This window comes from Cotesia glomerata, linkage group LG5 (assembly GCF_020080835.1).
Source record: "Cotesia glomerata isolate CgM1 linkage group LG5, MPM_Cglom_v2.3, whole genome shotgun sequence".
In the NCBI taxonomy this organism is placed as follows: domain Eukaryota; kingdom Metazoa; phylum Arthropoda; class Insecta; order Hymenoptera; family Braconidae; genus Cotesia; species Cotesia glomerata.
The window spans coordinates 24,686,189-24,712,772 of NC_058162.1; the positions used below are offsets into that span (position 1 = coordinate 24,686,189).

Sequence of the window (26,584 nt, forward strand, 5' to 3'; positions counted from 1 at the left end):
AATTATCTTTAAATATATTAAATTATCTGTAATAAGAATAACGATCAAATAAATTTTTATTAAATTCTAATTAATTAAAAAATTGAAAAAAAATCACTTTCAGTTCGAAATATTAAATATTAATTATTAAAAAAAAAAAAAGTTACCACCAGTTCATCAAATTAGCTTACAAGCGTCTATTTTCTTAACAACTTTGGTTAGAAAAGCATTTTTTTTAACTGCCGAGTTTAAATTAATTTTTTCATGTAATTATATGACCTATTTTTTTTTTAATTAACAGTACATGAAATATTTATAAAATTGAATAATCGAAATTAATTGTATGCTTTATAATATTTAAATAATGGGAGTCAATAACTAGTTCATAATTTTTATGGTGAATCCCATATTGACAGCCAGTCAACAGCGCTATGACGCCTTTTTTTTAAAGAATAAAATACGTTACGCGATTATATACAAGGCTTTTAACTGTCAAATAACTCGGCGTGTTTTGGTGTTAAATAAGTTTTTGAATAAATTGTTATATTTTTAATAATAATTAATCATTCATAGAAATTATTATTAATTAACTTTAATAATATTGATTACTTTATATCAAGTATTGATAAATAAAAATATAACCAAATGATTCGACGCATGCGCAGTAGGGGCGTCAATAATTGGGGTTACGGTACGTCAATATTTAGATCAATCAGTTTTTTAACCCGTCAATAATTGGTGTATCCAGATTATCTATTTAATTATTTAAAATTAATTAGTAAATATCACTGATTATCATTTTAAAAAAAGAAATTGATTAGTTAAAACATTACTTAAGACATTACCACAAACAAAATTCAACGATACTTATATTTGATTGCTTAAAAAAAAATCAAATCATAACTTTGTTTCTTATAGCGTCAATAATTGGGGCTTTTACCTTATTGATATTTGATTGCTTAAAAAAAATCAAATCATAATTTTGTATCTAATAGTGTCAATAATTAAGGCTTTTACCTTATATAAAAAATTTATAAAATTGAATAATCGAAATTAATTAAATGCTTTATAACATTTAAATAATGGGTGTCAATAACTAGTTGATAATTTTTAAGTTGAATCTCATATTGACAGCCATTCGACAGCGCTATCACGCCTTTTTTTGACTTTAGCCTAAAAAATTAACTGTAATAGTTTGAACTTTTCTGATTCAATAAATTATTTTTGAATCAATTTTTATATTTTTAAAAGTAATTAATCATTTATGGAAATTATTATTAATAAACTTAAATAAAATTGATTACTTAATAATAAGTTTGGATAAATAAGAATAAGCAGATGATTCTCGGCATGCTGAGTATAGGTGTCAATAATTGGGGCGAAGGTATGTCAATAATTAGATCAATCAGTTTTTTAACCTGCCAATAATTGGTGTATCCGGATAATCTATTTAATTATTTAAAATTAATTAGTAAATATCAGTGATTATGATTTTTAAAAAAGAAATTGATTAGTAAAAACATTACTCGAGACATTACCACAAACAAAATTCAATGATATTGATATTTGATTGCTTAAAAAAAATCAAATCATAATTTTGTATCTAATAGTGTCAATAATTAAGGCTTTTACCTTATATAAAAAATTTATAAAATTGAATAATCGAAATTAATTATATGCTTTATAACATTTAAATAATGGGTGTCAATAACTTGTTGATAATTTTTAAGTTGAATCTCATATTGACAGCCATTCGACAGCGCGATCACGCCTTTTTTTGACTTTAGCCTAAAAAATTAACTGTAATAGTTTGAACTTTTCTGATTCAATAAATTATTTTTGAATCAATTTTTATATTTTTAAAAGTAATTAATCATTTATGGAAATTATTATTAATAAACTTAAATAAAATTGATTACTCAATAATAAGTTTGGATAAATAAGAATAAGCAGATGATTCTAGGCATGCTGAGTATAAGTGTCAATAATTGGGGCGAAGGTATGTCAATAATCAGATCAATCAGTTTTTTAACCTGCCAATAATTGGTGTATCGGATAATCTATTTAATTATTTAAAATCAATTAGTAAATATCAGCGAGTATCATTTTAAAAAAAGAAATTGATTAGTAAAAACATTACTCGAGACATTACCACAAACAAAATTCAGCGATATTGATATTTGATTGCTTAAAAAAAATCAAATCATAACTTTGTCTCTAATAGTGTCAATAATTAGGCTTTACCTTATGTCTTGATTATTAAAAAAAATGATTTTTGCATCATTTCTCAAGAAACTAATCTTCTATTATGGATTTTGTGTGATATTTAGTCTCAGGGATATTTTGTTTTGGAAATTTGTCAGAGGATCAAGACGCCAGATGATACCGCAGTTAAAACTCCATTAAATTTATTTATTTATTCTCTTTCCATTATTATGTTCCGTCTTCTGGATTTGTTGAAACGGTATTTTATTCACAAATAAAGCCGGAAATTAAAGCGTCTTAATCTCGGAGGAAATCTACTTACAAATATACCGACTCCCGCATTGTCATCCCTGGATGTTTTGAAAAAGCTCGAGATGCAAGAAAATAAAATATCAAGTATTAAAGAAGGCGACTTTGAAGGTAAAATTTTTTTTTTAAATAAATATCTTACATCCTTTTATTTTTCTTTTAGTATTCTTCTTAGTTTTTCTTATTGAGGGTCAGTCTCCCGGGACTGAATAAAAAATTCATTAGATACGATAGCCCGAAAGAATACCAACTTTTGCGAAATTTTATTTATGTTTTATTTACTCAAGTAAAGTAACTGACTTTTTTTTATCAGCTCACTTTTTGTTTTACACGAAGGATTTATTAGTTTGTAGTTGTTATTAATATGAGAGTATTTTTTTTTTTGACTACGCTCTCAGGCTGGGAGCCAGAAAAAATTAATTTTTGGTCATTATTTAAATTTATAAAATATAAAAAATTTTTATTATAAGTAAAATAATCCTAATTTTGTTTTAATAATTATCAGGTAATGAAAAATATTACAAAATTGTTAATTTATTGTGAAAACTTGACAATTAAGATATAAAGTATTTAATTTTGTCAAATAATGGCTACAAAATAATTGTTGGTTTTTTCTTTAAATAAAATAGAAAAATTTTACTTTATTTCTTTAAAAACTGAGTAATTAACGGCAATATTAGTAAAGAGAATATTATTACTGCTCAAAATTGGTTAGTACGCAATTTTGGGCGCCAATTGTCTGTAAAATAAGTCGGTAACGTCTCTAGTCTATTTTACCGAGCCTTAGAGCTAAGAAAGTAAAAAATTGAAGCTTAATTTATTAAAAAATGAAAAAACAATTTTTTAGTAAAAAAAATAATTTTTTTATGGTCATAATTGCTCTTAAAATTCAATTTTTCATACAGTGATTCCCCAGGGTGGATTAGTACGCACCGTAGGGCGCCAATTGCCCATAAACAAAGTCGGTAACGTCTTAGATCTATTATACCGAGCCAAGAAAGTGAAAAATAGAAGCTTAATTCATTAAAAAATAATGAAAAAATAATTTTTTTATGGCCATAATTACTCTTAAAATTCAAATTTTCATACTGTGACTCCCCAGGCTGGATTAGTACGCACCGTAGGGCGCCAATTGCCCGTAAACAAAGTCGGTAACGTCTTAGATCTATTATACCGAGCCAATAAAGTGAAAAATAGAAGCTTAATTCATAAAACTCCTGATTTAATAAAAAAAAAACCTTAAAAAATTTTTTTAAATTACGTTATGAGGCGTGGATTTTTTTTCAAAAGGTATCTCATTAGCCGAAATTATACGTCACTGTGACGGGAGAACATAGTACCATTTCCTGAGCTTTAGATCTCGGTTAATGCAACTAAACCAACAATATATTCTTGTACTGTGTAATAAATTTTTATGCGGACAATATTCCCTAGTTTATAGTTCATCTCCCGGCACATGTAGGGTAATATAAAGATACTTAGCCGTTGCTTCAGCTTCAGCCTTTTCACTCTCTCGACTCGTAAGGACGTGAATTTTTCAATGGACTGTTATTATCTCGGTCACTGATCTTTTATGGAGTCGCTGCTTTTAAATTAGCTTTCAGCGAATTCATAACAAGTACTCTGTGCTCTGTACGGGTATTACATATTCATATTTCAAAGCATCATAAGCAGATTAAAAAAAATGAAAGCCAAACTCCGTCTCTTTGGCGGAATATACTGTAAGAGAAAAAAAAAAAAGGATTAAAAAAAAGAACAAAACTTTGCAGGATTAACTACTTTTAAAAAAACGCATAAACCATTTTATTCTAGGTCTGCGTTATCATAGTTTTGTTTATTATTTCACTCGGTTTTACGACCACAATGGTGCTATGAATTTTTATGGATACTTAAAATCATCGCGGGAAAATAGTTTTATTGCTTTCTCTCCCGAATAATTCTATTCGTTTAACGCAACGATGTAACAAACGTTTATGAAACTTTTAAGTTTAAGTATTATACGCTGTTTTTTATATTTTTTCTGTTCTCTGTTTTATGATCATTATCAGGATTAAAAGGCCTGGACTCGCTAGTATTGGCGCATAATCAAATCAGCGAAGTACCTGCCAGAGTGTTTTCACACTTGACGCAATTGAACTCGCTGGAACTTGAAGGGAACAGAATAACTCGCGTTGATCCTGACGCTTTCATCGGTTTGGAAGGTAAATACACTTCTATTTCTATGCAAGTGTAAACTGTAATTACAAACTTTGTGTTGTTGGTTTGTTAACTTTTCATTTTATTTTTTTTTTTTTATAATTAAAGACTACACTGATAGAAGAGTTTGTTTATAAATTTATTTGAAAGTAATTTATTGCACCATTGAATAAAATATTTTTTAATTGATAATTACACTGAGAAAACAGTTTATTTGATTTATATTTGGATTTTTCAAAATTTGGAGCTTAGGATAAAAAATTAATTATAACTAAAAAACAATATTAAGCTCCCAATTACAATCTTTAGCTTCGCAAAAGATAGATGAGGAGATTAAAGAATAGATTGAGTTAAAAAATTGATATTTTCAAAAGTTATTATGCTTGTCCCTCCATTAAAACCACTTTTTTATGTAAAAATTGCAATTAATCAATTTAAAAAAAATTTTGATGTTAAACAATCATTTTTCTTTCTCAAAATGTACTTTATATATCATTTTTATGCATAATGTTGACAGATATGATTTAATGTGACAGAACGTTGGATTTTACATTGAGAAAATCGTTTGTTTGATTTAAATCCGTAGATTTATTTAAAATAATTTAAAAATACGTATTTAATATGAACAAATTTGTTGTAACGTCCACGTTTTCCAAAATTATATAAATAAATAATTTATTTGTCCCCGGCTCGAAATTTGCTCGCCGGAGTCCAGGGTCATAAGAGGGGATCACATTGTCAATAACAAAATATAAACAAAACACTTCATTCTAAATAAATCAAAGAAAACGGAAACCTCTTTATTGGCCTGATCATGTTAATAAACGATATAAACAATATAATCAAATTAAACAATATAAACAATACATTAGAACACTCTTTTCACACATATTCGCGGTTCAAAATCAAGAAACAATATAAGCAATATACACTAATACAATAGAAACTTTCTATCCAAACATACACGACGGTATTCACGGTTCAAACTCAAAAACGCGGTCTACAAAATACTAACTAGTTTCCCAGTAACACCCCCTACCCCCTCAGGGCGACTAGCCGTCATCCCTGGGGGCAGTGTGGCCAGAACGTGCTCTTTTCTTACCCCCACTTTGTAGGCCACTCTCATCTGACTACATTGAAAAGCGGTACAAAGTGGGGGTAAAAAAATCGCACGATCTGGCCACACTGCCTGGGGGGTCCTAAACTCTACCCCGAGAGCAGTGGAGAGTATCCTCCTCGCTCCCACCTACACGGCTTATGATCACCTACCGTACCTCAGCTGAAGGCTTCGGCACGGGGAGTAGCACTTTCATCCGGTCGGTTCATGATACTTACCTGGGCCTTGGTCAGACTCCAGGTAGAGTATCATCCTCTGGAATTACTTGGTGAAGAGTATTCGCCCGAGTAATTCTCCCAAGAAAGAACTGCTTTTATCGAGCAAAATTTTGGCGTTTATCATTTTTCCCCCAACTCTCTTGTAACGAACCGGAATGGTCGTTTTAGACACCTGTCCGGTGTCCTCGAACTAGCATTCAAAAATAATTATTTATTATTTTAATTGTAATTTCCTTCATTTTCTATCCATTCGTCACGCCAAATTCTAAGTTTTTATTTTTGAAACTCAATTCTTTATTATTTTAATCGCAATTTCCTTCATTCTCTATCCATTCGTTTCGTCAAATTCACAATTCTTTATTATTTTAATCGTAATTTCCTTCATTATATATCCATTCATTGATTTTCCATACTAAATTGTCCTCGGGACTTATAAAATCTTCGCTTACCTAAATTATTTCTTACAAAATAATAATCGTCATTTCCTTCATTTTATATCCATTCATCGCTTTCCCATACTAAATCTTGTTCGGAGCTTAGAATAATTTTCCCAGTCTTTTAATTTCTTTTACAATTAATTCGCTCGGCTTCGTAATAATTTCTCACACGCTTAATTTCTTAATTTTAATCATACCTTCGGTAACAATAATATAAAATTATTAAATAAATACAAAAATTAAATAATAATCGCCGCACTAATAACAATAATTGTTTCTATTAATTTTTAAGTAATTAATAAAAAATAAACTAAAATACTCAAATACAAAAAGTAAAATCTGGGTCATATTGTTTTATTTAAATTTGGATTACTTTCAACCAAATACTATTTTGTTTTGGTTTATTTGATTGAATTCGCCGATTTGTTTCATTCAAATAAGATTTGTTAATAGTTAACAAATCTCGTTTGAAATAAATCATAAGACGTTTGTGTCGCTACTGTCGCTATTTGAGTTATCGTAATTTTAATACTTTTATCATTGCCTGTTATAATTGAGTAATTTTGTATATATACATAAATTTTTGATTAATTTAATAATGGAAAAAAAAATATCAAAATCCAACTCGGATCTAATAATTTTAGTTTATTAGAAGATACCCCAATATAAATTATATAAATAAATTCATCCTCATTACTTTTATAACCCTAAAAATATGTCAAATATTATTTACTATCCCGTGTAAAAAAAAAAGTTCCGGAAACATTCCTCAGAAAAGTTCCGATTATGAGACGATCCGGAACTTTTTCGGAACTCTTTAGAAACAACATTTAAAAAGTTTATTTACAAATTTTTGAGTAACCAAAAATTTGAAATTCTAAAAATTTTTGAGGAACTTTTGTGGAACTTTTTCGGAACTCTTTGGAAACAACATTAAAAAAGTTTACTGACAAACTTTTGAGTAACCAAAAATTTTAAATTCTTGAAATTTCGAAGGAACTTCTCCGGAACTTTTGCGGAATTCTTTAGAAACAGTTAAAAAATTTTCTTACAAACTTTTAAGTAACCAAAAATTTGAAATTCTAAAAATTTTTGAGGAACTTTTCCGGAACTTTTGCGGAATTTTACGGAACTTTTCCGGAACTCTACAGAAACAACATTAAAAAAGTTTACTTACAAATTTTTGAGTAACCAAAAATTTAAAATTCTTAAAATTTATTAGGAACTTATCTGGAACTTTTCAGGAATCTTTCCGGAACTTTTTTAAAATGTTTTTTGGAACTTTTTTAATACTGTTTCTACAGAGTTCCGGAAATGTTCCGCAAAAGTTCCAAAGAAGTTCCTAAAAAATTTTAAGAATTTCAAATTTTTGGTTACTTAAAAATTTGTAAGTAAATTTTTTTAATACTGTTCCAAAGAGTTCCGGAAAAGTTCCGGAGAAGTTCCTAATAAATTTTAAGAATTTCAAATTTTTCGTTACTCAAAAATTTGTAAGTAAACTTTTTTAATATTGTTTCCAAAGAGTTCCGCAAAAGTTCCGGAGAAGTTCCTCAAAAATTTTAAGAATTTCAAATTTTTGTTACTTAAAAATTTGTAAGTAAATTTTTTTAATACTGTTTCTAAAGAGTTCTGCAAAAGTTCCGAAGAAGTTCCTTAAAAATTTTAAGAATAATAAATTATTGGTTATTCAAAAGTTTGTAAGTAAACTTTTTTAACGTTGTTTCCAAAGAGTTCCGCAAAAGTTCCTAATAAATTTTAAGAATTTAAAATTTTTCGTTAATCAAAAATTTGAAAATGAACTTTTTTAATATTGTTTCCAAAGAGTTCCGAAAAAGTTCCGCAAAAGTTTCTCAAAAATTTTAAGAATTTCAAATTTTTAGTTATTCAAAATTTTTTAAGTGAAATTTTTTTACCTGTTTCTAAAGAGTTCCGGAGAAGTTCCGCAAAAGTTCCGGATCGTCTCATAATCGGAACTTTTCTGAGGAATGTTTCCGGAACTTTTTTTTTTACACGGGATATTACAGAGCATGATTTCTTTATCGACATTTAAATATCACATTTGTTTATATTTAACAAATCTGATCTAACTGAAATAAATGATTTTAAAGTATTAAAGAAATATTTGCTCTACAAACAAATAACTATTTCATTCGAATAAATCCACTGAATCAACCATATCTTTGTCTCAAATAAATTAATTGAATTATGTCAAATAAGTATTAATTGTTCTCTCAGTGTCTTCATTATTTTACACTATGCAAAATTTATATTTTATGATTGTAAAAAATGCTTTAAATAAATTTCTATAAAATTTTCGGGAAATTAAAATTTTATCTACAAGGAAAATGAACTTAACAAAAAAATTAGATAAGCTGTGACGTTGCGGAAGGTTTTAAAGCCTCGTCGTGATAAAGACGTCTTCCCCGTGCTCTAGCTCGCCGTGTCCAGGGTCGGGATGGGGATCACGCAACACAGATAACCTTACAACTAACTAATCTTAACCAAATAATAACACAGATTCCAAATATAGGGATAATTTATTAATCAAAACTCATAAAAATAATAATCAAATCAAATTCGTTATTGCAAACCAAGATACACTTATACAATATTCAATACACTAAAAACAATAAACAATACGTATTATCTTAACTTTTACCCCAAAATATAATATACACATATACAAATACTACTGACAAGCCGTAACCTACTTGTAGCCTACTGGGGACTTCGCGTCGCGTCCGCGGATCTATCTAACCCTCCCCAGTTCCCTCTATCAACCAAGAGAGGCTCGGTTGTCCAAATATAGAGATACCGGGATTTGTCAAGTACCTCGACGTCCAGCCGTAGCTCCCCCTAGGTGTTCCGACGAGGAGTCCACAACCACCTAGCTATTTCCCAATATTCGTTCGAGAACGACAGGTTGTGTACACAGTAAAAAAATTTTCGTAAAATTTAACATAAAATTTTGTGTAGATGTTTTTTTTACATAAAATTTATGTTAATTCTACACAAACGGTTTGTATTGATCAATCCATCCATTTTTTAACACACTCAAGTGTTAATTCAAAGTAAAACTACACTTTTTTAATGTTACTGGCCAACCAACACAAAATTTATGTTAAAGAATTCTTCATATATAGTCACGTATGCCACACAAGATAGACATGTAAATGTGATAGCCTCAACGTCATTTTAATTTGGTGGATTTTGATTTGTGTCATTACGTAAAATACTTAAATGCAGCTAATAAATATACAATTGTAGTGTATAGCAATTAAAAACTAAGTAATTTATATTAAAACATCCGATAACAGAATTGTAACCTTAAAATTCATTACAAGGTTAATGTCCTTTCTAGTGTGAATCTAGAAGACAGAATAAATTTTAAATTATGAGGAAATAAATAAAATAAGAAAAATTATAAATTTTATGATTATGAATCTAGCAGACATGTTGATTTTTTTTGACAAATTATTTACAAGTTAAAAAATACTTAAAAAAAATTACACGAATAATTCTTCAAATTTTCTACAAGTGAAATTTTTTTTTTTTAATTTTTTTGTAATAATTTTTTCATTAAAAAAAATTGTAAAAATTTTCAGATGTCGGCTAACTTAATTTTCATTTATTTTTTTGAATTAGACAGAAAAATAAATAATTGAAATTAATAAATTATTAGAAAATAAACTTACAGTTTTTTTAATTTTCTACATGTGCATTTTTCCTTTAATTTATTATTTTCAATTGCTCATGTATTTTTTTAATCACAAAATATATATATATTTAAATTATTAGTAAAACTCACATATTTGACAGCTGATCTGAGTAACACAAAGAAAAAGTTACAATCAACACTTTATTTGTGTCATGGATAACATTTAAGTGTGTAGAAATCCGAGAATTAGCCAATGAAAGTTTTAACATATTTTTGTGTTACTTTTAACACAGAATTATGTTGATTTCATCAATACAAACAGTATGTGTAGAATTAACATAAATTTTGTGTAAAAAAATCATCTACACAAAATTTTATGTTAAATTTTACGAAAATTTCTTTACTGTGTACCACAACCTCACCTCTTGCCGTGTAATAGAGGCTATTCGGTGACCCGAGTACCTCAGGTGAACCTGGCTCGAAAGGTTCCACTGTGAGGACAGATTTAATATAGAAGGGAGATGTATCCTTCTATTCTGTACAACACAGCACTCAAGACTTCTTCTGTAATTGTACCACTCGCTTCAGAAGCTCAAGCTGATCTGACAATAACTGATCAGAAAATTGCTTTTTCTCCCCTCCGGGCGGAAAGCGTCAATTTTCCGCCCGCTGCGCTAAATGAAAATGCCGCTTTCCACCTCCGTCGGGGAGAAAAATAATTTTCTCACCACGGGCAGGAAATAAGAAAGCCTCAGATCACATGTTTGTCGACCTCGGCTTCGCCTCGGTCAACAATTACATGTAATCTGAGACATTTCTTATTTTCCTGCCCTAGGTAAGAAAAATACTATTAACAACTCAGAAGCAATACTCTTCGGGCGAACAGTCTGAGCGACAGCGCGCTGCCTCACGGCGCGCGCGGGAACTATGCTACGGGACTTCCCAGGTTGCTTTCCCTACTACTCTCGCTTGTCTCTCGGCGTCTTTCGCCGTCTCTTTTCCCTCTTTCTTTTCTCCGGCTAGGGTGCGCGCGGCTGTCTTTTCTCTCTCGTAATATTTTCTCATTCTTTTCTGACTTTATTTTTAATAACTAATAATAATTTTATATAAATTTATATAAAATATCGAGGCGCGTCACAACGCTAATTAAATTTACAGAAAACCTCCAGTATCTAAGACTCGGAGAAAATAACTTGCACGTAATACCGAGCGATGCACTCCGACGTCTTCATCGTCTCCGGCATCTGGATCTAAGATCTAATAACATAACGGCCCTTCCGGAGGACGCTTTCGCAGGATACGGAGATTCCATATCCTTTCTCAATCTCCAGAAAAATTTGTAATTATCTTGAAAGCTTTTTTTTCTACACAGTAAAAAATTTTGCGTCATTTATTTTGTCAAGTTTAACATTTATTCTGTTAAATCAACACAAAAAAGTGTTAAATATTTAAGATAAAATTTTTTAACAAAAAATTTTTTATTGTGTAAATTTTATTCATTCAACGAAAAACTTTTATTATTTTTTTTTTTTAATTTTTAAAGAATCAAAGTGCTACCGCCGACAATTTTTGATAATTTGAACTCGCTGCAGTCGTTGAATTTGGGTAATAACAAATTGATCCATATTCCCGAAGAAATTACTGGAGGAATGATTGACACTCTAGTAATGATCGACATTACAGGTTTGTATATTTTTTTACTGTATAGGAGAAAAAAAATATCTAATCATTCACCAATTAAATTGCTTAAAAAATTCCGGTATAATGTACCAGTAGTAAGCATAATTTTTTATAAAAAAATTTTTTAGCAAAATATATATAAAAAATTATGAAAAATATATACAATTTTATTAAAATTTAACTTTTGAATATATTTAAAAAAAAAAATTTTTTTTCAAACTATTTAAAAAAATGATTTTTTTAAAAAACATTTTGTATATATTATTCAGTTATTGTGAATATATTTTTGATTTTCAATATATATTTTTGAGATAAATTTTTTTTTGTATAATATAAAAAAAATTGTATATATTTTAATTATATTTGAGATATACTTTGAAAATGTCGAAGAAATACATGTAAAATAATATTAAAAATATATTTTACAAATACCTATATTTGATAAATTTCAACTAGCAACCTTGCAGTGTAATATCGGGGTGAGCTTATATCTTTAAAAATATCATTAGTTGACAAAATACAATGTCATTTCTTAATTATTGACATTTTTTAAGATATAAACTCATTTCGATGTTACACTCATCGAGACCTTTTATTTAAGTACCCACATGTCATTTTTTATATATTTCATATATATGGTATTTGTGAAATATATAAATATATAAAATATATGAAAAATTGATGTGGGTACTCAAATTAAAGGTCTCAATGAGTGTAACATCGGGATGAGCTTATATCTTTCAAAATGTCAATAGTTCACAAGATACAAGGTCATTTCTCAGTTATGTATCTAGAAATAGAGTATTTTCGAATGCAGCCTAAATACTTATCATCTTAAGTTGACTATCGGTGAGAATGATATGAAATCTTGAAAAGGCACAAATTCAAGTCAAGACCTTTGCAATGACACTAAATTTCACTATAAAAAAAAACCTATTTTGTCATATGTATCTTGGAAACAAAATTTTCCGTATTTTCTTCATAATATAGATTATATTAAAAATCTATAAAATATCCCCAAAAGTTGATTAAAAATTAATATACATTTTTATGCATATGATATAGTTTTCTAGATTTTTAATTTCTTATAAATATATGTTAAGAGATAAATTTATCCAAACAAAGCTTACAAAAAATTGTAATAATAATCACTTAATATTCTAGATAATCCACTTATCTGCACCTGCGACCTGCAGTGGTTTCCCTACTGGCTAAAGAAGCTAAAAGGGCAAGACGACGACACGATGTCCAAGAAAAGGACAGTGTGTACAATGCCGAACGAGAGGCGGGAGTACGTACTCCAGAATTTGCCCCTCGAGAAGATGGGTTGCGTTAGCAAAGCGGGTAAAATATCATCATCTTCAAATATTATAGCGTCAAACCCCACACAGATACTAGCGCTCCATCTAGCGTTCTGCGTAACCTCTATATTGCATTAATACCTTTGCCGAATTGAAGAATAACAGAATATCATAACAAAAAGTAAACCAAGAAACACTCAGCCCTATTATTGTAATTATTTCTTAACAAAAAACAAACATTCCACTTAGCAACTATTTATTTTAAATTATGACACATGAATTTTCATTTCTCACGGACTTTCACTTCTCTACTCCCGCGAAGAAAGCAATTATCATAGACAATGAAAACACTCCGTTTTTATTATTATTTTTTCATTACACTTAAATGGACAACAATATACAATACATAATATAAATATGTTTATAAATATATATTGTATCTTGTAACTCACTTGGACAATCCAAAACTTTTAAATTTTTTATCAAAAGTCTTATACATATCAAATGCCAACTATTTTATTCCGTTTTAAATTTCGATCGAAAGTCTAGGTAAGGTTTTTTATTTTATTGAGTTTATTTATTAAGACACCTTTTTAATATACTGTAAAAAATTTGCGGTCGGATAAAATTGAATTATTTCCGAGAATTTTATTTATTTTATAAAAAAACGCGGAGTGAATTTTAAATAAGAAAAAAAAATAGTTAGTTTAAAACTTAAAAAATTCGTACAAATTTTTAATGGTCAAATTTTTTTTATAATTATTTATTTATTTAAAAATTCCAATAATTGCCTTATGAAAATTAATTACAGCAAAATTTAAGTAATTAATTTTATTTAACGTAGTAATGTTAAAAAAGTTATTTTTTTTTAATATTTAACGTCAGGATTTATCAACAAAACTTAAATTAGTTTCAATGCTTCAAAATCAAATTAAAAAAAAAAATATAACTAGTATTTTAGACGCGCAGTAGCTTATCGGATCAGGCTCTTGTGTACTAAAGCATTGGACCGGGTTCGAACCCGGCGTACACCAATGAATATTTTTCAATATTTAACCCGTTGAGGATACACGTCAAAAAAATTACATTGAGTTCTAATTCGTTTCCTATGGGATGTATTGACTTATAATTGGCAACAAACTTTAATATAACATTCCTTCTAAATATCTTAATAGTTATTTTTAATTTCTAATAATTTAAAAATACTGAAAAATCGTTTAGAAAAAAAAAATTTACGAAATTGAACTTTTTTTACACAGTAAAAAATTTTGCATCATTGCGTCAAAAAATTTTGTGTTAAAAATTTTTAAGTTAAATATTTAACACTTTTTTGTGTTGATTTAACAGAATAAATGTTAAATTTACACAAAAAAGTGTTAAATATTTAACACAAAAAATTTTTGACGCAATGACGCAAAATTTTTTATTGTGTATAAAAAAAGTCGCAGAAATTTTGATTTTAACGATATCGAATAAAAACCGACGCTATTTTATTCGGAAAACAATTTATTTTGAGGAAAAAAATCAATATTTGATGAGGTTTGAAAAGAATATCTTTGTTCTGAACTTTGAAGTTAAGGATTTCAGTCAGTCGCTTAAAATGAGAATAAGAAATTTAAACATGCAAAATAATATAAAAAGATTTAGTTTTCTGTCATAAAACTCTTTTATTATAATAAAAAAATAAAAATAGCTTCTAGAATATTTATTTAATGCCGTAAGATGGACGGCGGAGTTTCTCAGATGGTCCAACTTTACAAGCATGGAATGTGAGTGTTATCCATACATGGTTGTAAATTAAAATAAAATTAATTAAAAAAAATTAATTTAAAAAAAATTAATTTAAAAAAATTAATTAAAAAAAATTAATTAAAAAAAATTAATTAAAAAAAAATTAATTTAAAAAAATTAATTTAAAAAAATTAATTTAAAAAAATTAATTTAAAAAAATTAATTTAAAAAAATTAATTTAAAAAACATTAATTTAAAAAAATTAATTTAAAAAACATTAATTTAAAAAAATTAATTTAAAAAACATTAATTTAAAAAAATTAATTTAAAAAACATTAATTTAAAAAAATTAATTTAAAAAGTTAATTTAAAAAAATTAATTCAAAAATTAATTTAAAAACATTAATTTAAAAAATTAATTTAAAAACATTAATTTAAAAATTAATTTAAAAACATTAATTTAAAAAAATTAATTTAAAAAACATTAATTTAAAAAAATTAATTTAAAAAACATTAATTTAAAAAAATTAATTTAAAAAACATTAATTAAAAAAATTTCTAATCTAAAAATAAAATAAAATCAGTCGAAAATGAGACTCATTTATAAATCTCCGTTTAAACTTAAAATTGCTTCAAAATTCGCCTGGGGTTTACTGCACCCCGTGTGTCTTCAACGGGTTAAGTGTATTATTTTGCTCAGCCCAAATAAAATGAGTCTAACCATAAAAAGTTTACTCTCTACAGTAGTCATTCATGATTATAGTAGTTTATGCGACTTGAAACAAATTAAAAAAAATTAATATTTACAAATTCAATCTTCAGATAAATTATTTGAAGCATTTTTTAGTAATTTGGAATTTAAAACTTATTTTAGTTAAAAATTAATCCTACAATATAAAATTGATGACTAAAGTGAAGTTTAGTATTAAAATTCTCAAAACTAATCAAAAAAATACATTCCTTAATGGTTTAAAATTAGAGAGCGCAATTTAAATTTCAAATTTAGTGTAAAAACTCCGCAATTTGATTTTTTTCGGATTAAAATTCACTCCTAAATTTTTATAATGTAAATTTTAAAATTTCAAAAAAAGAAAAGTATAAGAATAATGAATATGATGTAATATTATAAAAAACTAATTCCGGTAATATTTTAGTTGATATAATTAGCATAAAATATTACCACGTAATAACTTTTCAATAAAAATATTCCACTGAAGTAATTAATTACCGATTGATAAGAAATAAATCGATTAAAAGTGAAAACTTGTTATGTAACGCCAACGCGATGATGTCACAGTTGCATTCGGGTTTTTTCGGACGTTGTCGACTCATTGTTCCGAAAAATTCGAGGTTAGAACATGCAACTGAAAACTGCAAGTAGTTTTGCAAGTAAAAAGGTGTTCTTTTGAGTAAAATATGTAATTATTGGAATCATTATAAGAATTAGAGTACCATGACACAATAACGCGTGAGATATTAAAAAAAAAAAGTTTCTACTCTTTATAACAGGAAACGCAGACGAATTAAATTTGCATAGATTAAATAAACACGAGTCCCGGTATATTTATATAAGTATCCATAATAATATTCATTAAAGTAATGTATACTTATACAGATATATTGATTTATTACAAATTAATATTTTAATTATTGATAATTATTGATTGAACCATTTGGATAGCACGCTTTGCACTTTGATAGATTAAAAATTAGGTTAGAATTTAATGAAAGTCACTATCCTCTTCAAGCGGATGATTATACATATCATTAATGTTTTCCAGTGCGTTATATTATATATTAATATTAATAGTAATATAAATTAATATATTGTTGTTGTAGTTATATATATATATATAAATTTATATAGTTCGATAGCTACCTTGACCATAATAATCATATACATATCTCCCGGTATTGGGAACCGTGAAAGGTCTGTTTTATCGAAAGATGTATACAATTTATGGTTAAAGATAAATTTTAAATAATGGTTCTTTTCTTGAAGATCTTAAATGTCGATTTGGGTTTATAAATGTTTACTGCTGGAGAATTTATGGAAAAATCGGAGCATTTTTTTGTTTGAATATTTAGAAAAAAAAAAAAATTTTACATTATTTTAATTTGAGTATAATTATGAAAATTAATAAAAAATTGTGGTAATTGTTTACAAGTGGGGTCAAACGTATTTTCGGCCATATCTAGGTAAAAAATTAACATTTTTTTAATTTTTTATTTATTCTGCTTGTTTTTACGGCGGATTTATGGTAAAGATATCGAAAATATCAAAAAATTAATATTTTGATAGATTTTTTGTCTTCAAAAGTTAGAAAAAATTTTGCTCTTCATGTTTTTGGATAAAATTGTAAATTTAGATAAAATTTATAAATTTTTTTGAAACTTTGTTAAATTTTTTAAAATTGTGGTAATTAATTTTTTTTTAATTGTTCTTTTTTTTACGTATTTTTCAATAAAGTAGATCAAAATTTTCAAAAGAAATTTCGTTCAAAAAAAAGAAGATTAAAATGGTAGAACCCACACGGAAAGAAAAAGATGACACTGGATATCATCCCAGATTATACTCAGTGAAATCTGTGGTGAAAAAAAATTTCAGATAGTAGCTAAAAAAATCCAGATTATACTGGGTGATATTCAGATTATACTCATTATAATCTGAATTATACTCATTTTAATCTGGATTATACTAGCTACTATCTGAAAATTTTTTTCACTTTTTTTCACGGTTTTTACAAATGCACTTGCAAATAATTACGAAAATTATTAATAAAATACGTTATAAATCTGACAATTAAATTATTTTTTATTTTAAGCGTTAAAAATATTTGAAAAAAATTTTTTCTTCAATTTAAATTTTATTATTTTTTAAAAAATAAATTTTTTTTTAAATTTCAAATTAATTATATCGGAAAAATTGCCGAAAAATTTAATGGCAATAAAAAAATATTTATATGATTCTAAAGTTACAAATTTTACATTTTTTTAATGTCAAAATTTTTTTTGTCTCAAAAAAATTTTGAAATTTTAGTAAAAACTTATTTCAAAGAAAAAGAAATTTTAAAATTATAAAAATCACTAAAAAAAATAATTTTTATAAAATATTGCTTAAATTTTTCCATAATTTAACTCCAGCACAAATAATATCCATGTAATTGTGACTAAAAAGGTAAAAATGATATATTTTATAAAAAGCAATACGCCAACTGCGATTCCAAGCTGGCCCTATTATATTCTTGGAACGTACGCGACATATTGCGCAAGAGACTACCGACAACCCGTAGGTTGATAAACATGAAACTAGTTGTAAGCTAGTTATAAATCCTAAAAATATTAACAAGTTACATTTAATAAATATATATTTAAAGAAATCTATGAATATACATTTGTGAAAAATGAAAATACCAGTTAAGGGTAAGAACCTTGTCAAGACATATCGAATTGCCGTAGGCGACCCTCGTTGCGCCATATCAATATTTAATTATTAATTATCAATTAACTAATAATTACTAAATAAGCGGTATTTTTGTACAGTCTTACAAATTATTATTAATTATTAATTATTATTATTATAAATGCCCAAGTGTGCATTGATGGCTGCATACTTACCTTACATCGCCTTTAGTTTGTGCGTAGACTCCCTCTCCCTCTGTCGCTGATTTGAGATGAGATAACTGAAAAAAAAAAAAATTAATTTTGTTAAATAAGAAAAAATTATTCATGGGTTTTTTTTTATAGGTAAAGGGGCAAAATGGAATAATAAAGTAAAAGCCCCAATTATTGACACTATTAGAGACAAAGTTATGATTTGATTTTTTTTAAGCAATCAAATATCAATATTGTTGAATTTTGTTTGTGGTAATGTCTCAAGTGAAGTTTTTACTAATCAATTTCTTTTTCTAAAATGATACACGCTGATATTTACTAATTGATTTTAAATAATTAAATAGATTATCCGATACACCAATTATTGGCAGGTTAAAAAACTGATTGATCTAATTATTGACATACCTTCGCCCCAATTATTGACACCTATACTCAGCATGCCTAGAATCATCTGTTTATTCTTATTTATCCAAACTTATTATTAATTAATCAATTTTATTTAAGTTTATTAATAATAATTTCCATAAATGATTAATTACTTTTAAAAATATAAAAATTTATTTAAAAATAATTTATTGAATCAGAAAAATTCAAACTCTTACAGTAAATTTTTTAGGTTAAAGTTAAAAAAAGGCGTGATAGCGCTGTCGAATGGCTGTCAATATGAGATTCAGCTTGAAAATTATCAACTAGTTATTGACACCCATTATTTAAATATTATAAAGCATATAATTAATTTCAATTATACAATTTTATAAATTTTTTATATAAGGTAAAAGCCTTAATTATTGACACTATTAGAGACAAATTTATGATTTGATTTTTTTTAAGCAATCAAATATCAATATAGTTGAATTTTGTTTATGGTAATGTCTCAAGTAATCTTTTTACTAATCAATTTTTTTTTTTTAAATGATATTCACTGATATTTACTAATTAATTTTACATAATTAAATAGATTATCCGGATACACCAATTATTGGCAGGTTAAAAAACTGATTGATCTAATTATTGACATACATTCACCCCAATTATTGACACCTATACTAAGCATGCCTACAATCATCTGCTTATTCTTATTCATCCAAACTTATTATTAAGTAATCAATTTTATTAATAATAATTTCCATAAATGATTAATTACTTTTAAAAATATAAAAATTTATTTAAAAATAATTTATTGAATCAGAAAAGTTCAAACTCTTACAGTTAATTTTTTAGGTTAAAGTCAAAAAAAGGCGTCAAAGTGCTGTCGAATGGCTGTCAATATGAGATTCAGCTTAAAAATTATTAACTAGTTATTGACACCCATTATTTAAATATTATAAAGCATATAATTAATTTCAATTATTCAATTTTATAAATTTTTTATATAAGGTAAAAGCCTTAATTATTGACACTATTAGAGACAAATTTATGATTTGATTTTTTTTAAGCAATCAAATATCAATATAGTTGAATTTTGTTTATGGTAATGTCTCAAGTAATCTTTTTACTAATCAATTTTTTTTTTTAAATGATATTCACTGATATTTACTAATTAATTTTACATAATTAAATAGATTATCCGGATACACCAATTATTGGCAGGTTAAAAAACTGATTGATCTAATTATTGACATACCTTCACCCCAATTATTGACACCTATACTAAGCATGCCTACAATCATCTGCTTATTCTTATTCATCCAAACTTATTATTAAGTAATCAATTTTACTAAAGTTTATCAATAATTATATCCATAATTAAAAATTATCAACTAGTTATTGACACCCATTATTTAAATATTATAAAGCATACAATTAATTTCGATTATTCAATTTTATAAATTTTTCATATATTGTTAATTAAAAAAACAAAGATGATATTATTAGATGAAGAAATGAATTTAAACTCGGCATTTAAAAAAAATACTTCTCTAATCAAAGTTGTTAAGAAAATAAACGTTCGTAAGCTGGTTTGATGAACTGGTGCTAACTTTATTTTTTTTGAATAATTAATATTTAATATTTTGAACTGACAGTAATTTTTTTCAATTTTTTAATGAATTAGAATTTAATAAAAATTTATATGATAGTTATTCTTATAACAGATGATTAAATATATTTAAAAATAATTTAGGGTGTCAATATTTAGACCTCTGCCAATAATTGGGGCTTTTATCTTAATAAAACTTTTAAAAACAAAAAAAATATTTTTTTTTTTTATAAATTCGGCTTTTTTACTTCAATTTTGGTTGAAAAAATCTTTAATAAAAAATTTAAATTGATTTTATAATATAAAAATGATTATTAATTGTTATTTTTAAATATTAAAAAAAATTGATATGTATTCTTAAGTAATTTCTAGGTAAAAAATAATTTTTTTTAGACTAAAAATTTTAATCTCAATTTTTTAAGAAAAAATTTTATTTAGATAATTTTAATTAATGAGTGTTTAAAAAATATAGAAAAAAAAATTTTTTTCCTCAATTTCACTAGTAATCCATTTTGCCCCCTCACCTTTACAGCTAATAAATACACAATTATATAGGAAGTAAAATTAAAAATTAACGCTTGTTAACCACAAGAATAGTATTCGCGTGATCGTATTTACCTATATAAAAATAAAATATATATTTTATTGAAATGATTAAAGAACAGAATGAAAAAATTTAACGATGCCGATTAAAAGTTTATCTAATGAATTCCATCGTTTCTATATTAAATATTTATTAATTAATAAATGATAATTAAAACAATAATATTAATATTAACATGTATTTCCGAATGGACTTCACCTAACATATAAGCATGAAGAGCAATGGGTAACATATAATTACCATTACTAATTACCGAGTAATTGAATTTAACAGACGGGCGATAGAATTAATGAGGGTTGGAATGACTCGGGTTTGCAATATTCAAAGTTAACATTTGTATTTGTAATATATGTAATTGTTTTATTTCTTATCGATAAAATAATATAACATGTCTATCTGTACTTCCAGTGAATAAAAATATCTGCAATTATTTTTATTGGTTTTATTTTATTGTTTTATGGCATTGATGATAAAATTTATTGATTTTTACCAGTCGACAGATGTTACTGAGTCAGTCGGTCACAGCAACGAATACCGCCAGGTAATTAAAAGTTGAGCACGCTTTTCTCATTCTTTACTTTGTGACGGGGGGTGTAACGAAAAAAAGTTTTTTTTAATTGATTCCACTAATTGTTCTTTTTTTTTTCTTTTTCTAGGTAAATTTCTTTGAAAATCTGCCTGTTGCACACCGAGAAATAAATTATTATTAAGAAAAAAGAACACTTGTTACATGAATTTAAATTGTTGGAAACTTTTAGATAAAATTAATTAAAATTAAAATACTTTTTTGTCATTAAAAATTCAAAGGCTTGAATAAAATGTTTGTTAAATTTTAAAAATTATTCTTTAAAAAAATACTACGAGAAAAATGTGATTTCTTCAGTTGAAAAAAAAAAAAAAAAAATGATTTCCCTTTGAAATTCTTGTAACTAGCGTGTACTTTTTCCTCAAAAGTAATTTTTTCTCTAAGTGCAGAGGTACTCTTCTTGGAATTTACATAAAATTTCGCTGCATGTTTTATTCCGTCGAGTTACGCCAAAAAAATAGCTTAAATTTTTATCTATATGCGATAGAACCGACCTTGTAAGCACGATTATGGCCACGATTTTTGGCGGATCTCAATGAAACTCAATATATTTATTCTATGAACGAAAATCTCGGTCAAGTTTGAAAATGGGCCAAATCGATCGATTAGTTCCTAAGTTGTGGGTGTTAAAAATTTTTTTTCGTTCTTATGAAAATCAAAATTTAATATTAATAATGTTTATTTACTTAGCTTATAGCTATTTAGAATTTACGGTATAAAATTTTTGAATACTATTTACAATTTTTTCTCATTCAGTTTTACAAAATAGTTTACATTGTCTTTTATATAGTTTTTTCAGCAGTTATTGTTCTCGTTCTTTTAATTTTGAACTGTCCTGCTCCCGTCTCATAATAAGATTCACTAAAGTCAAATTCTTCGTATAAATAGTTGGGGTAAACACGACATTTAACTTTATGAATAAATAGACATGTGTGATATTTAGTTTTTTGCCTTATTGACATCCAGTTTAATGTATCCACCATTCAGTCAATGCGAGTATATTAAGGGGGATAGCCACTGTGAGGATAGAAGAAATAGGAGATTTTCGGGAATTTTTTTGACTGGGATAATAAAAGAGTTTGGGGATCGGGTTTTTTTTGTTTTATAAAGTATACATTAAAAAATATTCTCCTAAATTTTTATTAAAAAATATCATGTTGTTACAAAGTTATTATCATCTTTGCGGAGGACCAAAAAAATTTCCCCTACCACGATGCGAACTCTAACTTAAAAACGGATTATCTAAAACGAAAAAACGAAACAACATTGTAATCTGTATGCATGTGGTTATCGTTATACGTAGGGGATTTTTAAAATTTGGATTTAAAAAAAAATGGCGACATATTAAAAATATTTTCGTTTTTTTTTTTCTCATTTTTTGGATTCAAACAGCTCTAAAAAATTTTAAAAATCAAAATTTTCAAAATCCCCTACGTGCAACAATTGCTACTGTATAGACGAATATGGAGAAAAAAAAAGTTGCAAATCGGTTCATATTTATGCAAATTACAGTTCACATTAGTTCAAAAAAAGTAGTTTCGAGAAAAAATGCGTTTTTGTCGGAGCGCCGCGCGTGCAATAGTCATTTAACACACTGCTACAAAAATGACTATAACTCGAAAAATATTCGGAATTTTCATATAAAACTCTAGATACATATTTTTGAATGTATAAACTTTGATTTAATGGAAGAAAAAAAATTTTTTTTTTTGTTTTAAATTTCACAGCGGCTATCCCCCTTAAATATATTTTATCAATAAATTTTATTAACATTCAGAATTACGCGCATTACCTTATTTTACAATAATTGAAAGGTCTTTAAGTTATTTTCATTGTAGTTAATCATGATCACTTTACATAATTAGGTACCGTATTACGTATTTTTCTTAATACATTTATTTTTTTGACAATTTTTTTGCTTATATAATCTAAATTTCTATTAAAAGTTAAATTATCATCTAATATTATTTCCAGATATTTTGTTTCCGAAACACAGTTTAATTCATTATTATTAATTAACAATTTGCAACTATTTTTAACATCAGTTAATTTTATGAAATTTACCCAAATAACTTAAAGACTATAATTAATAACTAAATTTTAGCAATTTAATTTTAAAGTTCATGTAATTAGCTTCAATGTACTTCATAATATATTTCCTTTTTTAATCATATCTTATATTTTTTCTATAATTAAAAAATTTTCATTATTAAATATATAATTTCCCTTAAATTATAACTTTTATAAACTAACTAAATGTAGTACCAAATATGCCAACTATTATTAAAAGCTCAAATCGAAAAGAGGAACCTTTTCACATCGGGTGTGGCCAAATGTAACTTTTCTTTTAAATTTCATATAATTTCTCCAAAGTGCTAAAATTTCTCCCCAATCACACCATTTTCTGTTTCGATACCATCAATTTTTTCGATTGCCCAACGCTTAATACATATCATTTCAAGCAATTGATTCAAAAGCAATGGCCTATAAAAATAACCTTTCTACCAATAAATGTTGAATTAAAGGGCCAAAGACCAAATCCCGAGAGTTTCGGAATGATTGCCCAGATAATTGGACTATTACTCTTATTTTTTCGGAGCCACGGCCTCACGTCGGCTGTATCTACCGAGGACACTTGTTGCAAAGTCCAAGTTCAAGAAAAAACCGGTGTTACCACAAGATCGATCCAACCAGAAGCAAAAACCTCTATTGCGCCATCCCAGTCTTCCGAGAGTTTGCTTGATTGCGTCTTAGCATCATGTAAAACGATTACTTTCAGCCGAGTTTTTTTATACCATCACCAACAAATCGATTCCTGCTTGTCCGCATTTCAGGTATTACTATTCCTTACATCACCATAACATCACAATCCACTGATTTCAATTATGTTTCAGGAAAGATGCTCCGGCTCTTCAAAAATCAATCTGATCTTCAAGAAAGCAACCTTCTACAAAAATCAAATTTCCAAAAATTGGATAACTTTTAGACCCGAAAACTTCGATATTAAATCCATTAGATTTGAAGAGTGTCCAATTGGCAGTATCCAATCTGAAGCTTTTGATCTCCAAATCTTCTCAAAAATGGAACAGTTTCACTTGATCAACACCAATATCTCAATTTTTCACAAGAACCTCTTCCAAAAGTTATCCAATATCAAAAATTTCGCAGTTCAAAACAACCTAATCACTTTAGCAGAGTCTTATTTATTTTTTGGACCAGCAGAACAATTAGAAACTCTGGAATTAGATTCTTCAATTCAAAATTTGGAAGTGCTTAGCAATATAACTCTTCAAGAACTGCCAAAAGTCCAACTTTTGTCCTTGCAAGGCAATAACATCACTTTCATACCCAAAACGCTTTTTGCAACATTTCCAAATCTTCGGTCGCTTTATTTAGATTCGTCCAACATCGTAAGAATTGATTCGAACGCTTTTGATGGTTTGATTTCCATCAAACAGGTGTTTTTGAGGAACAACCTTCTATCTGAACTTCCTAAGGACTTGTTCCACCCAATTTTGGTTGCCAATAAGGATTTCAAGGTTGCTTTGAGCGGAAATCCTTGGAAATGCGACTGTAATCTAATTTGGTTGAAGGAATTGATGGAAGAATTCAGAAATTTGGTTCTAGAAGAGCCAATTTGTGATAGGCCTGAAAGGAACAAGAATTTGGGGTTTCTAAAGGCGGATTTTTGTGATGAAGCGAAGATTTGGTGCAGCAATTTGGAAGATTTGATTGAAATAAGCATAAATTGTGAAAAAGGTGGAAAAAATATGAATGGATCAATTAGAAATGCTTTGAGCGAGGGAAATATCTCTTTGGCGGGGCTCGATTGCGTTTGGAAGAGTGCTTTGATTAAAAAGGAAAATGATTGCGCAAAAAGGTTGTGGTTAGCGAACGAGGACAAAGCGATGGTATTGTCTTTGTATACAATAGGGACCATTTTGTTCGGAGTTTTTTGCGCCGTTGGGTGCTTTTTAATTGTCAGAAAGAACAAGAGGATGGTGAAGGCCAACCAAAAGGTTGTGGTTGAAGGAAGAGACTCGATTACGCTGCCTGGAGGTGAAGCTTGTCAAAGAGATAATAAAGGAGAAATTGATTATTTTACGCCTATTGAAGCTAATGAGGGTAATGAGTATGAATCGATACAAGACGTGAGGAAAGAAGAAAGCAAGAGTGATAATTGCCCACCGCCGTTGCCACCGCATCCGTTTCATGGTGTGAAATCCGTTTCTTTGTTGATGGAAGGAAGTCACGGGAAACGGGAAGTTATTGATGATTATTTGTTGTAATTTGGTGGTTAATAAATTGGTATTGCATTTATTTTTGGTGGGAATTTTGTTTTTTTTATGGGGAATGCTTCTTGAATTGTTATTTCTGGGATGGTGATTGCATTTGAAGGGAGTTTAGCGGAGGTATGTTAGTGTTCGAGGTAATTTGCATTTGAAGGTTTCAAGATTGAATATACAGTTATGGGTAATTTGAATTTTAGATTCTGTTTTGGGAGTAAATTTGTTGAAATTTTTTGAAATGTCATTTTAGAAGAAATACTAAATCAGCGAGGTAATAAAGTTTTTTGTGAATTATTATAATATTTTAAAGTTGGTATAAATTCTACTTTTTTTTTTTTTATTTCAGATTTTGTGATAAAATTTTTTAGTATAAAATTGAAGTCATTATTATGAAAGTTGATTAATTTTTCTAGCGAATTTCATCAAGCATAATTTTTTTAAATGAAAGAACAAAAAAATTCTTTTGTTAATTTATATTAGCCACCTTGCAGTCACTATGTGACTGCTGTGATTTGTGAGCTGTAAATGAATAAAATTTTGGTTTAGTGAATAATGACTTTTGTTAAATTGAACTGTACTTTCTTAACTATTGACGTTTTTTAAAATATAAGCTTATCCTAATGTTACACTCATCAAGAGCTTTCATTTGAGTATCCACATGCATTTTTGATATATTTTTCA

The 26,584-nt window shown here is 27.1% G+C and overlaps 2 protein-coding genes and 1 long non-coding RNA gene across 5 annotated transcripts in view; 2 read left to right on the forward strand and 1 right to left on the reverse strand.

Moving 5' to 3' along the window:
• Positions 1–13,370, forward strand: part of LOC123265830 (chondroadherin-like protein) — a 47,104-nt gene extending 33,734 nt beyond the window's left edge. For all 3 annotated transcript variants that reach the window (XM_044729751.1, XM_044729753.1, XM_044729752.1), the window contains exons 4-8: positions 2,465–2,604; positions 4,542–4,694; positions 11,278–11,458; positions 11,663–11,802; positions 12,964–13,370. In XM_044729751.1, coding sequence (XP_044585686.1) covers positions 2,465–2,604; positions 4,542–4,694; positions 11,278–11,458; positions 11,663–11,802; positions 12,964–13,238 — 889 coding nt within the window. In that variant the 3' untranslated portion in view covers positions 13,239–13,370. The remainder of the gene's footprint in view (positions 1–2,464; positions 2,605–4,541; positions 4,695–11,277; positions 11,459–11,662; positions 11,803–12,963) is intronic.
• The window catches only part of LOC123265835, a 155,560-nt gene that overhangs the window by 63,611 nt on the left and 65,365 nt on the right, over positions 1–26,584 (reverse strand). Inside the window, exon 3 of the long non-coding RNA XR_006509679.1 lies at positions 18,450–18,514. This is a non-coding gene — a long non-coding RNA (uncharacterized LOC123265835). The remainder of the gene's footprint in view (positions 1–18,449; positions 18,515–26,584) is intronic.
• Positions 20,841–26,168, forward strand: LOC123265828. The gene is made up of 3 exons (XM_044729750.1): positions 20,841–21,569; positions 24,140–24,448; positions 24,509–26,168. The coding sequence occupies exons 1-3, from the start codon at positions 21,486–21,488 to the stop codon at positions 25,901–25,903; spliced, it is 1,788 nt and encodes a 595-aa protein (XP_044585685.1). The 5' UTR covers positions 20,841–21,485; the 3' UTR covers positions 25,904–26,168.

Coding starts and splice junctions, on each gene's coding strand:
- LOC123265828 (XM_044729750.1), top strand. CDS start 21,486: ATGGCATTGATGATAAAATTTATTGATTTTTACCAGTCGACAGATGTT. Junction 21,570..24,139: donor ACAGCAACGAATACCGCCAG/GTAATTAAAAGT, acceptor GTTGAATTAAAG/GGCCAAAGACCAAATCCCGA. Junction 24,449..24,508: donor CCTGCTTGTCCGCATTTCAG/GTATTACTATTC, acceptor ATTATGTTTCAG/GAAAGATGCTCCGGCTCTTC.